The 16335-nt window shown below is 44.3% G+C and overlaps 1 protein-coding gene across 1 annotated transcript; it reads left to right on the forward strand.

Annotated features, from left to right (window-relative positions):
* Window positions 1-14301: 14301 nt before the first annotated feature.
* Window positions 14302-15293, forward strand: TAS2R38 (taste 2 receptor member 38). Its single transcript, XM_032865257.1, is given in 2 exon segments — window positions 14302-14713; window positions 14716-15293. Coding segments are annotated over 2 exon segments (990 nt in total).
* Window positions 15294-16335: the final 1042 nt, after the last annotated feature.

Genomic DNA, 16335 nt, shown 5'->3' on the forward strand with positions numbered 1-16335 from the left:
TATCAGATAGTATCTAGGTCATTAACCAAGTACTCAGAACGTGCGTGGTACACAGCTAAGCACTTAGCTGCTTTATTTCCATTAGTCCTTACAACCACCCTGTGAGGAGGGACTGTTATTATCCCCATTCCACAAATAGTTAAATGGGCCCAATAGAAGCTGGGGTGCCCACAGTCCAGAGCTCAGAGCCAAGTTTCCAACCGGGCACTGTGAATCCAAAGTCAGTTTCCACACTGTGATGTGGAAACTTCTCTACTTATGAATAATTAAGACTGCTAAATGAAGACGAGGTTGGATGCGTGGGAGATGCCTGTGTCCTTCCAGAGACAATCATGGGGTTTGAAGGCTTCTGGAAAGAAGGGGAAACAAATATTCAGCAACAGTTCAGTCCCCACAGCCCCTGGGGGATTCAAAAGTGCTTCTGCAGGCATCCATAGATGTCAGCTCATTTTTAGTTTACGGGCCACGGCACTGTGTTAAATTCTCTGAGACCAAGGGGAGTGAGCTGCCGATGCACACTTTCCACGTTTATTCATCACCCAGTTATCAGTGCTCTGTCTTTGGGCAGAGTAATGAATAAACTGTATAAACTGCAATCAGTTTATTTATTACTCATCATTTATTACTCATCAATTATGAATTAAGCTCCCACAATGTGCCAAGCGCTCTTCCAGGAGCTGGTTCTACAACAAACCAAACAAAAATTCTTGCCCTCGTGGGACTTATGTTCTTGTTGTTAGAAAAAAGACACAATAAACAAAATAAGTACATATATGTGGCAAGTACTATGGAAAAAAAATAAAATGGGGTGGGGGGGTGAGGCATGTGGGGGTGAGGGGACCACTTTCAATTAGACTGGTCAGAGAAAAGCTCACTTGGAAGGTTCAAATTATTTCTGTACATAAACTGTGCTGACTCCAATAGTATTCATGTACATTAAAATGGTTACATGAATAGTTGCCAAAGGGCATTTTCCTGGTACTGTTATAACTGTTTAGGCAAAGTAGATAGGTAAATCAGGTAGCACCCCAAACTACTGAAATAGCTATCTGAATTAATTTGGAAGAACTGGATAATCAATTGTCATATTTTCTAAATACAATGTATTTGCATAGGATCATATGATCAGTGCCTGACTTGTGTATGAAGATCTAAGCCTTTCTTCTAAAAATCCTTTGATAACACAAGGCAAGAGAACTAGTGAGAAGAAAGAGTTAGTTTCACAGAGACAGGGAATAAGTTGCAAAAAGGAGCCCAGCCAGTCATGGCTACTCCTCAGAAATCCTAGGGCAAACTTCTTGGGTTAGTTCATTGTCTGCCAGCTCCTGTCTAACCATTCCAGGCCTTGCTTCCTCCCCTGAATCACAAAGGGATCATCTCTAGAAGACAGCTATGGATGGGTGTGACCCCAACACCAGTCTTATCTTCCCTATCACCTTATCACTTTGTTGATAAGTCTCAACAAAGGCTTATCTTCCTCATCCCCTCCTGCAGCTAACTCCCAAAAACTTTAAATGGGAAAATTTCTTCTTCTAAGTCCATCTACTCATGAGTATCCCATGCTTATGGAGCAGTTTATAAAGTAACTTTATTAGCTCATTGAAACTCATTTGTGAGGGAATGAACGGCTCACAACAAAAAATCACAGACATTGTGTGTAAGTGTGAGTGAAACCCTGATGAGCCATCTTAAAACTGGAGTACAGGATAGATTGTCCTTCCACTTCACTTGGTCCCCAATACACTTTGGCCCAGCACAACAAACCAAAGACCCCTTCCCTCTTGCTCTCTGCCTGCCCATCACACAGGTACTCACTGTTATGCAACATGACATCAGAGCAATAACCAGCTTGGAGAGCAGGAGGTCCCTTTAGAACATGAAAGCCACCATTTGGACCCTTGAGCCTATTCTAGTGAGACCATGGCATTGATCTTGGCTTCCTTCTCTTTCCCCAACAGAAACTTTTCCTTCCCACCTCAGTGCCAGGAAATGCCCATTTGTATCTAGCTAGACTTTAGCAACTAGCAAGAACCCAGCTTTCCTTAAGTTTTACCAGAGAGGGGCCAGCAACAAGCCACCGCCTCCCCCCTTCCCCTGGGCACTTCTGTGCTATTTCACATATGACCCCCGGTCCAGGTCCTGCACCTTTCCCTCCACGCCCTCTTCCCAGACTCCACCTGAAAGCTTTCCAATGCCCCACGGCCCCCAGCACCCAACACGTGCACACACCTGAGACTCTTTCCTAGAATAATTCTTTATTTGATCACTAAGGTACACAGTTCTTGGGGCTAGTAATAGACTTCTCAATTTCCTGACCATGATAGATGTTCTAGTTACCATCCTGCTATCACAACCCCTTGTCCTTTCAGAAGGAAAGTCCCCATGGGTTCTATTCTAACCCTACTCTGCCTTGCTTCTCCCACCTCTCCTCTGTATCACAAAGAATTGCTACCCTGATATCAACTCTTTCATTATCCTCTCCCTCACACACACACAAAGGTTTAGCTACAGCAGGGCTTATAGACCCATCCTTGGGTGCATGCACACACACACACGCGCGTGCGCACGCGCGAGTTGAATCTTGTTTGATGTGTGTATTTGTGTAATTATGTGTGCTGTTGTTTAGTTTTGTGTTTGACCAATTACAGGGATGTCCTAATGGAGATTGGCATCCGCCCACACACCCTTGCGCACACACATCTACAGCCGTAAACGGACACACAGTTCATAAACATACCTCACTGTTTCCTGCCACTGTTCCCGCTCTCACTGAAGGAGGGACTAGGAAGCAAAGCAAGGAGGGCAGTCCACAGAGTGCAGCGACAGCGCTGGCAAGCCCTTGCAGTGTTAAGGTTAATGGATTTCAAATGCAAATGACTGCCCTGATTTCATCCTCCAGATCCTATCTCCTAGTTAATTAGTAATCATGGTCTTCTTCTGAGAACATCCCTAAGAACCTGGAGAAAGAGGTGATCATCCTGACCCCCACTGACCCCTCCAGGTGCCGAATGCACTTTCAGCAGTGATCACACTCAGGTGCCTAGCAAAAGAACACAGACTGACTCAACATGTAGATGATTAAGAGCAAAAAATAAACCATCCCAGGGTCCCGTTGACATTTACTAGCACAATCTGCTGACTTGTGTTTGAAGGAAATAATTCTGAAAATGTTTCCAGAGCAGTTTTCTTCTTTCTTTGTCTCTAGGAGAGCTGTCCCCAAGCATTTGTGTGTGTGTGGGGGTGGGTGGGGAGACCCTTTGGCAGTCTCGCACTTCCTACGGACCTCTCCTAGAATTACATTTTTAAATAAATGAGACAAAATACTATGGATACGAAAGACTCTGAAACTAATAATACATTACATGTTAATTAATTGAATTTAAATAAAAATTTTTAAAAATTTTTAAAAGAATACAGAGGAAACTAATTCCAATGAATTATTTACTAGAATATTTTTGATTGCAATATAGTAATGCATGTTTTTCTTTAGTGATGTATTAGCTAACAGATCTAGCAACAGGTCTAACAGCTACTGCAATCTCGAAGTAGTAATAAATGGAAATAGTATCTTGAGTTTATCTTCAAAATATGATACAAATGTAACTGTGGCTTCTCTTGGAACCAAATTCTTAGGTACTTCTAACACTCCTGAGGTTTGTGATCTCACTTTATACTTAAAAGACAGGCCACATTTCAGCTGTATTTTAGCAAAGAAAAATACATATATATTGTCCCCTGCAAGTTCACTGGCTTTCTGTCTTTCGTGTCTACTTGGGAGCCATGGAGACCGTTCATCCAGTAACGTGATGACGACACCTCCTCCTCCCTATTCCTTAGACATCACCCTTACTTAGACTTTCATGATCCCCGTCCTTGCTTCCAACCCCTGAAAACATAACACTAACCCCTTCCTAAACACAAGTCAGGTCAGTATGTAGGAATATGTGTGATATAAGCAAGCATTGTCGGAAAAGCAACAGCAGCAACATTTATGGCATGGTTCTTGTGCGTTAGGCTAAATGACTCACATGCATGATTCCATTTCCTCCTCATCACTACACTGTGAGGTAGCAGCTGTCACTCCAGTTTCACAGACTAGAAACCCTAGACACAAACAGCAACTTGCCTGAGCGAAGTTCTGTAATTAGGAAGACTGAAACCAGAATGAAAACTTGGTCATTGTGGTCAAACCTGCACTTGGATATGAACGTGAGCAGTACTTCCATAACCTCACGACCAAGAGAAGGTAGAGGTCCAGGGACTGCCATACAGAAGACAAGATGGCACTGACTAATGCAAAGACCACAACTGGGAGGGACAAGAAAGAAACTGAAGGCATGGATAGATGGGAATGAACAGGGAAGAAGGAAAGACATTTTGAGCCAAGAGATCAGCCTACACAAGCCTCAGAGGTTAGAGAGAATGGGACCAGTTTTAGAAACTGCAGTGAAAAGATAGAGACGGGGAAGACAGTTGTGGGAAAGCCAGGGACACTATTGGCAGAGCACACTGGAGTCCCATCGTGGAGTCCCACTCTAGCCTGTTACCAACAGGGAACCATCACAGATAAGAAACTGCCCAGAGCAGTCATAAGTGTGAAATCCATTTCTGAGCTCTCTGCCCAGGACTCAAAATGCTGGCTTATCTGTCCCTTTACTACCTTAGTCAGGATATTTGGTTTCCCCACACCTCCACGCAGAGCAAGTACCTCTCAGTAGGGAATTCTGGAAGCTCTACAAGTGGCCTGGAGTGGCACACTGGAGGCCACCCTGAGATCTCCAGGGCCATGCCCTAAAGATCAAGAGAGCGGTGAGTCACCTCACCAGTACTGACGAGAACATCTGCCGACCTGCCCTAAACAACGCTTCATTCTGGCTTCCGTTCTAGACCCCAAAATAGTCACAGCCTGTTCTTCAGGATAAATCTCAAGTTCTTCTTTTTCCTTAAAGCCACTTTACCATTCTTGATCCTACCATTCCAATATTTTTTTTCATCATTCCCCAAAAAGCTTAGCTCACTGCTGTTTCTGCATATTTGGTGCAGAGTCCACCAGAAATGTCTCTGTCCTCTGTCTTCCTACATGAACCCCTCTCTCTTATTGCAAAGCCAAGTTTAAACTCACTTTGCCATGAAATTTCTCTAACTCAGTTCATGTGGATGCTTCCCCTTTTCTCAGCTACTAAAGCAACAGTACTTTCAAGAAGATAGGGTTCTACTAGATGTGTATACCCCAAAGAGTTCCGAGCAGTGCTAGCCACTCATCAAAGTCCCTGCTGGCTGAGTTCCCTCAGAGGCTCCAGCAGAGCCGGACCCAGGTGAGGAACCCCTTCTGACCGCTGAGCTGAGAGGGGCTGGCTGAGCACCGGTATGTGTCTCCACTCCTAGCACCGAACGCATTGTCAGATTTCCACTGACGGGAAGAAAATTCTACAGAACAGAAAATACACACCTGCTTGAATTTTACTGGCAGTAGACTAGGGGTGGATAAGATAACGCTGACAGTGTCCCTGTAGCCTATTAATCTGAAACAGTTGAAAACAATGCTGGAATAAGAAAAGTCATCTCTTGGAGATGTGTTTTCATGCGAAATCTTCAGACGGTGGTTTAATGATCCCCCATTTGGTGTCACAGAAAGAGCATGGTTTTGGAATCAAACTAGCCTGGCCTTGAATATCAGAGTTTCTGCTTACTTGCTGCAGACTTGGGCAGTCATTTAAACTTTCTCAAGCTTAGTTGCCTTTTCTGTAAACTAAAGATGATGATGTGCACGACATAATATTATTTTGAGCCTAAGCCGAGATGGTAAATGCCTGACATCCAGGGTCAGTTTTCCAGTCTCTCCCTAAGAGGTCTTTTCTGAAAATAAAGTCAAATAAAACCCAGCAAGCAGTGGTACTGGCTTAAATCCTAATAGAACTCTTCCTTCAGTTCATCAACCACCAGGAAGAGCCTCACGGGGCGGGGGCAGAAGCAGTGGGCTCTTTCCTCCACGGACCACTGACAGACAACAGAGACCAGTGCACGTCTGCCACACCAAACTGATTCCCCAGGCCCTTGGGAGAAAGCCAGTCCTAGCCCAGAGCTTTGTTCTGCAAGACGATCCCCTCCCCTGCACGCACACAAGCACACACGCACTCCAAGGCACTCACACTCATAGGCTACATGCCCTCTCCGCCCTTCCTATCACAAATCACCTCTCATGTTCACCACAACCCACAAACTTTAAGTTGTACCTCCTTCTTCTTATTGCAGCTGAGTTGGTTTTCCTTCTTTTGTTCCAAGTATAAGCTCTTGGAGAGGCTACCTGGAAAGGAGGGTTGTGTAGTTGTAGGGTAGGGTAGGGTAGGAGTTGTGTAGGGTAAGAGTAATTTCTCTGCCCAGAAGTGTTCAGAGGAAAGATGGTGGGGAGTATGGGCAACCCGTACTGAGCATTACAGCATTTCCTTCCCTTGGGAAATATCTATTAGTCAGCAGTCTGGCGCTGGCTGGCTTCCCTTCGTACCTCTCACCCCTGCAGACAGAAACACGTGCACACACAGGTGTGGGTCCAGGGAGAGAGTTGTCGGGAATAATACATTACCTAGTGTTCACGTGTCAGTCATAAAGCGTCAATTGTACCATCCTGTAGCTCTCAGAGCACTTTAACCTGTACTCTTTAATTGCATGTCATAAAACAGGTATTTTATCCCCATGTAAAAATGAGGAAACAAACCAAGAAAGATGACTTGCTAAAGGTCCCTTGAATTGTGGCAGAGTGGAGCTCACAGACATTTCAACAGAGCATTCTGTATGTTCACAGAGTCTGAAGTTGGTAAATAATTCAGTAAATACAGAATTTCTCTTCTAGACGAAATAGTCATTCATTCAGTCAGCCAATTCCAAATTCACTCTCTACCACATCTCCCAAAGTGGACACTCTCAGATCCCGTCAGTTACCAACCTCTACCACTCTCACCTTACAGCTAGCCCCTTCTCTTTCAGCCCACATCTGGAACTAGAGAGTCCCATGGGCTCCCCACAGCTTTCCTGCCTGTGCCTGGAGAACACCTGCCCACTCCTATAAGGGAGTCCAGCATAGCCCTGACCAACAGGTCCCAGCCGACTGAGTCAATCTCATTCCCTCCGATTCTCTCTCCCAGAGATTAGGATTTGAGACACCGAGTCTGAATCACATTGCACTGGGCACTATGTCTGTGTGGTCATGTCATGTTCCTGGGAGAGAAAAATTAAAGTTTTGCTGAACATACTTGTTTACTGAAATGAGGATGGAAAAGGCATGTAGGAAGTAGCAGAAATGAGAGACTGCTCAGATCCAAAGAAGGAACAGCAGAGACTCGCTGCCACTATTTTTCCTGTTTCTGTGAAGACCAAGGTGCAACTGAATGTCATCTGATACTCCGGCACCTCCACCAAGATACTCTCCCTACTATTACTACCACCACCTCTTCTACTACTTACCAGCGCCGCCACCCCCACCACCATCATCCTTTCTTCCAGATAGTTTCTGTGCATTTCCATGCCTGGCAACCAGTCTCTGCTACCACAGGCTCTTAGTTTTCTCCCTTTGTTCAAAGTAAATATCTTCACCAAAAATCTCTAAACACTCCCCTCGAACATATCCTCCTGCTATGTTTTGCCAGTTTTTACAACCCCTTGTAATAATCGTGGGACCTTCAAATCCCCAGAGTCTCTCTGGATCGTTTGGCATTCCCATAGAAGTGTACTTTTAAGATCGAGATATACATAACCCAGGGTTATGTGGTGACCTGCTGAGAGGAACACCACACATTTTCTGGGAAATTCCATTTTAGTCTAAGATCATTGGAGAAGAAGTAATTGGGATCAATATTTTGAATGATGAAAAATGTGACGGCATAAAGTAATAGCGTGCAAATTTACATGATACTTTTCAACATGAAATACTAAGTTTTATAGAAATTTTCACCTGTGATGAGATGCTAGTGAGTGTGCTTCCCCCTTGGCCCCCACCCCATGGGAAAACAAGTGAAAAGAATGCCACAGAAAACATCTTAAAGGCACTGGCAATGCCTTAGAGCCATGCACAGACTCTCTCTCTCACTGCTGCCCTCTCTCTGGCACAGCCTCTCTCCCTATATGCTTCCCTCTCCATTCCGCTCTCTGGGAATCAGCATGTCCACAGGATCTCCCTGTCTCTGCTGGATATGAACCCTCATGGTGCCAAGGCTGCCCAGTGTTCTCCTACTTTATTGTGTCAGAGAAATAGAACAGGACTGGTTCTCATCTAATGTCTTACAGCTCTATCGGCTTTTACTGAAAACCTCCTCTTCCTTAATTCATTTTAGTGGACAAAATGAAGCCTAAGAAGGGGCCCAGAGAGCCCTCTAAAGGAATCCCTTTCCACAGCTCCCTGCTGAAGGAAGTGATCTTATGTATGTCCTTGAGTCACCAGATTCCATGCCTTCACCAGGGATGAGCCCCTAACCCCAAGACAGCAAGTCCTTATTTCGACCAGCCTCTTATGAAGTAGCTTGCTGTGTGTTCACAAGACAACTTAGATTCTCTGAGTGTGAGACACAGAGAGAATTTGCAGCAGGATCAGTTGGTAGAAAGAGTAAAATGTATAGAGAGAGAATCAAAAATAAGAGCTGTAGTGAGACAATCTTGAACTTCCTCTCCCCATACCAGTACCACTCTTCCCACAACCTTTTGACAATCGTGAGTGGACAAAATAGGCTTTAAAATGCAGGAAGTAGAGACATCCTTCCTTTTATTTCTTCTCTTGCACTTCCTGTTTTCTGCCTCTCTGTGACAAGCACACCTAGACAGAGGCCAGGCTGCCTTGCCTCCATTCCACTTCCATGCTTAGACAGGAAAATAGATTCCCAGGGCCCTTCTTGCGGGCAAGAGTAATGGTGGCCCATGCCTTTGGACTTAAAACCATAAGGAGATGACCTTTCTCACAGAAGGGGAAGCCTGGAGCAGAGTAGTTGCTGGTGTGGCTTTAAGTACTCAAAAAATTCAGGGTGAGGCCTTTGCAATTCTCTGGGCTTTTCCCTCATGCTCAGAGCTCCAACTGTAACATTAACATGCCCGCACGGAAGGAAAAAAAGGCAACAAGCATCTCTAAAATAGTCCACTTAATAACTTCTTCATGTGTTCCAAATGCTGCTCCTATGTATATGAAAGATAAGAATGCAGTTTATTTTTAGATGGAATATTGACAACCCAATATCACAGGGGTTCTGCTGGTAATGAAGAGTGTAGGTAATTAGCAATATCCACCATGAGCAGAGCAGCAAGTTGGATATGTGGACATTGCCTATGTCAACTGTGTGCTCCAAATCAACTTGTACTACACAAAGCTCTGCCTTCAGACTCTTCAGGTGCTGGTCTAGTTTTTAATAAACCAATATATACCCTACACCCCCATTCTACTGCTGTTCTCATGTAATAGGGGTGACTGGCAGAGCTGGGATTGGGAGCTCTTGGCTATGTGCCATCTGAAAGTATTAATAAGTCTTATCTTCTTTTTTCGGGATGGGGGGGTTGTATTTTTTTTTAATTAAGTTCTGTTAGTCACCACACAGTACATCATTAATTTTTGATGTAGTGTTCCATGATTCATTGTTTGTGTATAACAGCCAGTGATCCATGACATACGTCTCCTTAATACTTCTTCTTTTTTTTTTTTAAGATTTTATTTTTACTTATTTGTCAGAGAGAGAGAACACAGGCAGGCAGAGTGTCAGGCAGAGACAGAGGGAGAAGCAGACTCCCTGCCGTGCAGGGAGCCCGATGTGGGACTCGATCCCAGGACACCGGGATCATGACCCAAGCCGAAGGCAGCTGCCCAACCAACGAGCCACCCAGGCGCCCCAATACTTGTAATGACAGTCTGAATCTCACTATGTATGAGCAGTCAAGTGAATGGCAATTAAGTCTTCCTGCTAAGATGATGTGGATTCTGAGTAGAGTTCAGTGCCCGAGTCATGTTCCAGATTGAGGTGTTGCTACTGCTGGGATCCTGGAAATCCCTAACGCCCTTTTATCTCAGGGGTTAAATGTTAGTGTACGTTGGCATCACTTGAATGGCTTTGTCAAAACACAGACCACTGGGCTCCGCCTTCAGAGATTTTGGTTCAATGGCTCTAATTGAGGCCCAAGAGTTTGCATCTCCCACAAGTTCTCTGCTGATACTGATCTCCCTGATCTCGTGTAACTTATAGTAAACTTGCATTACTGGAGATCTCCCAAATGATTATTTACTCCTTGCAGCCAAAAGAAGCTGCTTAATATATCCTTTGGACTCAGACAGAAGCCCATTGGACCAGACTGAGAACAAGATCTAATGACAAACACCATATCCGTCAGAACCCTGTCTATGCTCTGGTGGCTCCAGTTGTTACCAGGTCAAATTTCACTGCCTAATTCTTTCTACCTTTAAGATGAGTGCTTTCCTGAATGGCTACACAGCAGGTAATGAGAGACTTGCAGCCTTTAATCTTTAGCACGGAAAACACATTTGAATTCCAGGAGTGAATTCATCTACATTCAAGCAGGGCTTATGTACTACATTCATAAGAAAGCCCAAGGGATCATATCACTGCCTTGGATTTAAAGCGAATGACTAAATAAATGAACAAAAATCTAGTTGTATGTCATATACCATGAGGAGCAAAGAATGAATAATATATAATTGCTGCTTTTGAGTAACTCAGTGTAAGTGGGGATACGCACTTGTAAACCAATACGTATTTTGATCAATATGGTAAGTGCTACAATAGTGTTATGGACAAAATCACCATTTTTTAGCAAAAAAGATGTAGGAAGTCTATGGGAAGGAATCAAAGAAGGCCTCAACGCAGATCTACTCAAACAAATTCTGAGGAATTTCACTTATACTTTTATTTATACACTGCTAATCACTATGTTAACCTCCTGGGTAGATAGACATTTTCTTTCAGTCCTCTTAACCAAGCCTACAGAGATCCCTCCACCTCTTTCCCTGCCAGAATAGTGGTTTCCTGAGATATGAACCCACCAGACCTGACTTTTCTACCTTTCCTGAGAATGGGATGATAGTTCATCCCTCCCTTGACCTCTACCTCTACCCTAAGGAAGTTCACAAGGACTCAACTGCCATTCCCCAAAATAAACCCATTCAAATAGGAATCAGGCTGGAAAGAATGTCACCAGGCCTTTTGCCCAAAAGGGATATCCATTACACCCCAGTCTACAGATTCGTAGCTAGACTTAGAGAAAGAACATCAAACATGAAGTCAGAATATTAGAATTAGAATTTGAATTAAAAACGCAACTTCTCACTTAGCCCTTCTGTTCCTCTGGCAGGGATACTGAACTATCTCACCTTCTTGAAACTCCACTCTGTCAGTGAAATGGAAGTAGCATTCTGGTCTTTAAAGGGTAACTGTGAGCTTAAGCGATACTCATCCTACTATAAAGTAGTGAGTGGAATCTACAATTTCAATTCTGTAGAATATGTGACCACATTTTCCTGAGATTAAGTAAACGACTGGGCTGAACCTGCTGGGTAAACGGGCCAGGAATTCCAGGTCTCACAGTGGTCTGGCGCCCTCTGGTGGGGGCTGTTGAGTAATGATAAGAGGATTCTGGGTCCTAAACTGGTTTGAACATTTGGGGAAATGCCAGTGATTATAGGACTTTCCCAGTTTGTTGGGGCCCATTTCTTTGTCCAATTATCTGGGGACATTGGAGACATGGGGACTCATCCTCAGCCTCCACACTTCCTGAGAGTAAGTTACCCCCTGACCAGCATCTCCCCATCACCCCCTCCACCACACCCCTAATAACCACCATTCGACTCTCAGCTTCCATGAATTCAACTCTTTCCAGATTCCGTATATAAGTGGGATCATGAAGTATTTTTCTTGCTGTGACTGGTTTCTTTCACTTCACATAATGTCCTCCAGGTTCATCCATATTGTTGCAAATGGCAGGATCTCATTTTTTAAGGCTGAATGATAATCCATTATATTTATATGTCACAATTTCTTTATCCATTCATCCGTGACAGATGCTTGGGTTGTTTCCATATCTCAGCTATTGGGAATAATGCCGCAATGATCATGGGAGCGCAGATACCTCCTCGAGGTACTGGCTTCATTTCCATTGGCTATATATCTAGAAGAGAGAGTGCTAGATGATGCAGTGGTCCTATACCGATCATGCTGTATATGTCAGTTCAGGTAATCTTCCCAATCCTCTGAGGTAGGAGTTATTTTGGTGTCATCTCCACTTCATATGAGATAGATATAGAAGATTCTATATGATTAGATAGAATCTTCTATATGATTAGATAGAATCTTCTATATAGAAGATTCATATGAGATAGATATAGAAGATTCAATCATTTGCCAAGGTCACAAAGAGAAGTGGTGGAGCCAGGCCTCAACCCTAGAGACCCTGGTTCCAAAGGCACCTGATTCCAGAGACTCTCAACGCAGAACACCCTTCCTCTAGGTGCTTTAGGGAACTGAGAACTCACTCACTGGGCATACTGCCCAAAGCAAGACTGTGAAACATTAGCAAAAATGGCCAATGAGGCAAGAGGCTGAGCAAGCAGAGGCGCAGAGGTGGAAAGCTCCACGTCTTAGAGGAAATGTTACCATATGACAGATTGCAAACCAACCACTCAACTTCTCCTTTCCTTTTCCCCATCGTTCACCCCACAGAATGAGTGAGTGGCTGGATGAAGCATGAAGGACAACAATAAAAGAACTGGAAAAGTTTAAACATTTTTAAGAGTGGGGGGAAAAAGCACCAGATCAGGCAGAAATGTTACAAAACAACATCCGGTCCCTAAATGATCGGCTCTCCAAATCTCCATTGAGTAACTAGCCTGAATTTTTACAAAGCTTAGAGAAGGGATCGTAAAATCAGCTCAAACTCCTTTAGAGATGAAGAATTAGAGATGCCAGAAAGCCCAAGAACATCAAATATTTGGAAATGTTTAAGAGAGAGCTAGACTTCAAAATTACAGCCTAGTATGTTAGCGTATGTCATGTGTTAGGATTTAATCCCTTATACCAGAGCATCGTCATGCTCTGGTCAGGCAGGAACACAGAATGGGGTAATCATGCTCACTAGCATCCGAGATATGGATATGGGGTGCCATTCTTAGGATGATCAGGAAGGTCCCTCTGATAGGGTGACTTTGGAGAAGAAAGTAAGACACCTGGGTATGTACGGGAAAAGCAATTTGGGCAATGGGAAGGGCAAGCACACCAGTCCTGAGGTGGGAGCATGAGTGGGGAGTTCACAGAACATGAAAGAGGCCCATATGGCTGGTATGGAATGAAGGAGGAAGCAAGTATCACGGACAACATCTGAGAAGGGACAGACGACCTGATTAGGCACACAGGATCCATACACAGGCCACCATAAGGACTTTGCTTTTATGGTGAGAGAAATGAGAGGCCCTGAAAGCCTTGAACAGAGCAATGACATGATCTTCGTTGTATTTTAGCAGGATCACTATCGTTGCTTTGTAGGAAAATGGGGTAAGGAAGTGGGTAGTGGAAAGCAGAGTGAGCAGTTAAAAGGCCTCTGCAATAATCTGGGCCAGACCACCCCTACCCACTCCCTTCGTGGCAGGTGCTGGCCTCGTTCACAGTAATGTTCCTCATGCCAGCACAGTGCTTGGCATAATGATGATGCTTGAATGAAATCTTTAGCAACGGCAGTCTTAACTAATGTGTGCTGATGCCAGGAGAGGAACTATACATTCAACCACATGAAAAACAAAGTCTATGATAAGAGTCATACCTCCGAGGCGATAGAAGAAGGCAGGTAAATGGAAAGAGGCACCATTTCAAACCTTAGTTCATTAAGAAGATATGTTTTGCCTGTTGCCAGTTCCCTTCAAACCCATAAGCAAATCCCGCTCCCTTCTCCCATGCAGGTCCAGATGGGCATGCAAAACCAGACTTGGAAAACTGAGACCCTGTCTTGTTTGCATCCCTGATGCTGTGCCAGAGCCCTCTGAGAAGGCTGGACACACCTAGGTTTATTAAAAGCTTCTGCATCACCCAAAAGAAAGAACCATCAATCCTCTGCTCTTACAATGAGCCCTTGTGTGTGTCCAAGAGATATTCCAAAATAGCAATATATCCCTCTTCTAAGTTTGCTGTCAGAAATTTTTATGTCCTCACTTTGGGATAGATCCAGGGCAAGAGCCTGATGACTTGTGAAGGAGAGGTCCTGGCTTATAATGTACACTGACGCTTCTCTGCCGGGTGGTATGCTGAGCCTTAGATTAACCAAGTAAGAAGAGACATCATGTTGACTCTGACTCCTGTCATAACTGTGTCCTATGAAGTCAAGAGTGCATTTCTATTCCTTTCAGCCCTGGAGTTTGCAGTGGGGATTCTGACCAATACCTTCATTTTCTTGGTGAATTTTTGGGACGTGGTGAGGAGGCAGCCACTGAGCAACTGTGATCTTATCCTTCTGAGTCTCAGCCTCACCCGGCTTTTCCTGCATGGGCTGCTGTTCCTGGATGCCTTCCAGCTTATATACTTCCAGCGCATGAAGGACCCACTGAGCCTCAGCTACCAGATCACCGTCATGCTCTGGATGATCACAAACCAAGCTGGGCTGTGGCTCACCACCTGTCTCAGCCTTCTCTACTGCTCCAAGATTGTCTGTTTCTCTCACACCATTCTGCTCTGCTTGGCAAGCTGGGTCTCCAGGATGCCATGGGTGCCATGGTTTTCTCTTCCATCTGCACTCTCATCTGTTTGGGGGATTTTTTTAGTAGATGAGGCTTTGGGTCCACAACTATGCTCTTCATGAATAATATGGAACTCAATTTGCAAATTACAAAACTCAATTTTTATCATTCCTTCATCTTCTGCACCCTGGGGTCCATCCCTCCTTTCTTGCTTTTTCTGGTTTCTTCTGGGGTGCTGATTGTCTCTCTGGGGAGGCACATGAGGACAATGAAGGCCAAAACTAAGGACTCCCATGACCCCAGCCCGGAGGCCCATATCAGAGCACTCAGATCTCTCGTCTCCTTTCTCTGCCTCTACGTGGTATCATTCTGTGCTGCCCTCATTTCAGTGCCTTTACTGATGCTGTGGCACAACAAGATTGGGGTAATGATATGTGTGGGGATCCTAGCAGCTTGTCCCTCGATACACGCAGCAATCCTAATCTCAGGCAATGCCAAGCTAAGGAGAGCTGTGGAAACCATTCTACTCTGGATTCAGAGCAGCCTAAAGGTAAGGTCAGACCGCAGGGCAGATCCCAGGACTCCAGATCTATGCTGAGAGCAGGCACAAAATGGGCTTTTCATGAATATGCCTTTGATTGTTCATAAAACCTTCAGAAACCTATTCCAGTTTCTTCTGTAGGCATAAGTGAGAGTCTCTCCAATTTATATCAATGAACCCATCCATAGTAGAATAAAATAATTAAAGCTCTATCTATGGCCTAGGCAAGAATGACATGCATGGGTTCTTCAAGTGTGTTTTGAAAAAGAATGAAATAGAGAGGTGGGGTACTCAGTGTAAATGCTTTGTATACTACAGATTATTTGTGGTTGGTAGGAACCAAACCATGACAAATCGCCTCTTACCAAATACTATCTAAACCCCAAGATAACATGATTGGCCCTCCACGTGATTTCTAAACCTGTTTCTTAAAACAGGCACTAGCTTAATATTAGAAAATATTCACTACTATGGCAATCACATAACCCTCTTCAAGCTCCACAATTTTCATGGAAATGTAAGATAGGAAAAGATAGTCTTGAAAGATCAAGTGTCATCACTTCAACTTCAAGAGGTACTCCATTAAAACTCCTACACAAGCCAGAGACTAGGGGTCATCTTGTCTGAAAATACACGGATTCAGAAATGTACACTCAACCTGCTTTGCAGTAGGAGGAAAGAGAGGTAGACATTTGCTCAGTGGGTGCCGGGCATACCAGCGCTGGTGTGTGCCTTCTGGCTCTGCTCTATTTGCCCTTGAACACCGTGGTTTGCCTGGTATCAAGCACTGGAACCTGCCAAAAAAGCCTCACTGAAAAGCCTGTTTGTAGAGATTTGGCATTCTCGGCCTGCTAGGAAGGCTCTTCTCAAATCAGATCTGACAACACTCAGGAAAGGAAAAGATATACAAGACATATAAATCTTGACAGACTTCAAATCACGGCAGGGCATGCACAGAGGCTCATAGCTTGGCCAGCTGTGGGAACCGCTAACCAACTGTTTCCTGCTCTCCAGCAGAGTTATCCAAAACCTACCCCCAGTTGTCCAAAACCAGCTAAACTTCTGTCACCTCCAAACTGGCTACACAATTTGTAACTTC

This window comes from Lontra canadensis, unplaced genomic scaffold (genome assembly GCF_010015895.1).
Source record: "Lontra canadensis isolate GAN:19392208 unplaced genomic scaffold, GSC_riverotter_1.0 scaffold2, whole genome shotgun sequence".
Lineage (NCBI taxonomy): Eukaryota > Metazoa > Chordata > Mammalia > Carnivora > Mustelidae > Lontra > Lontra canadensis.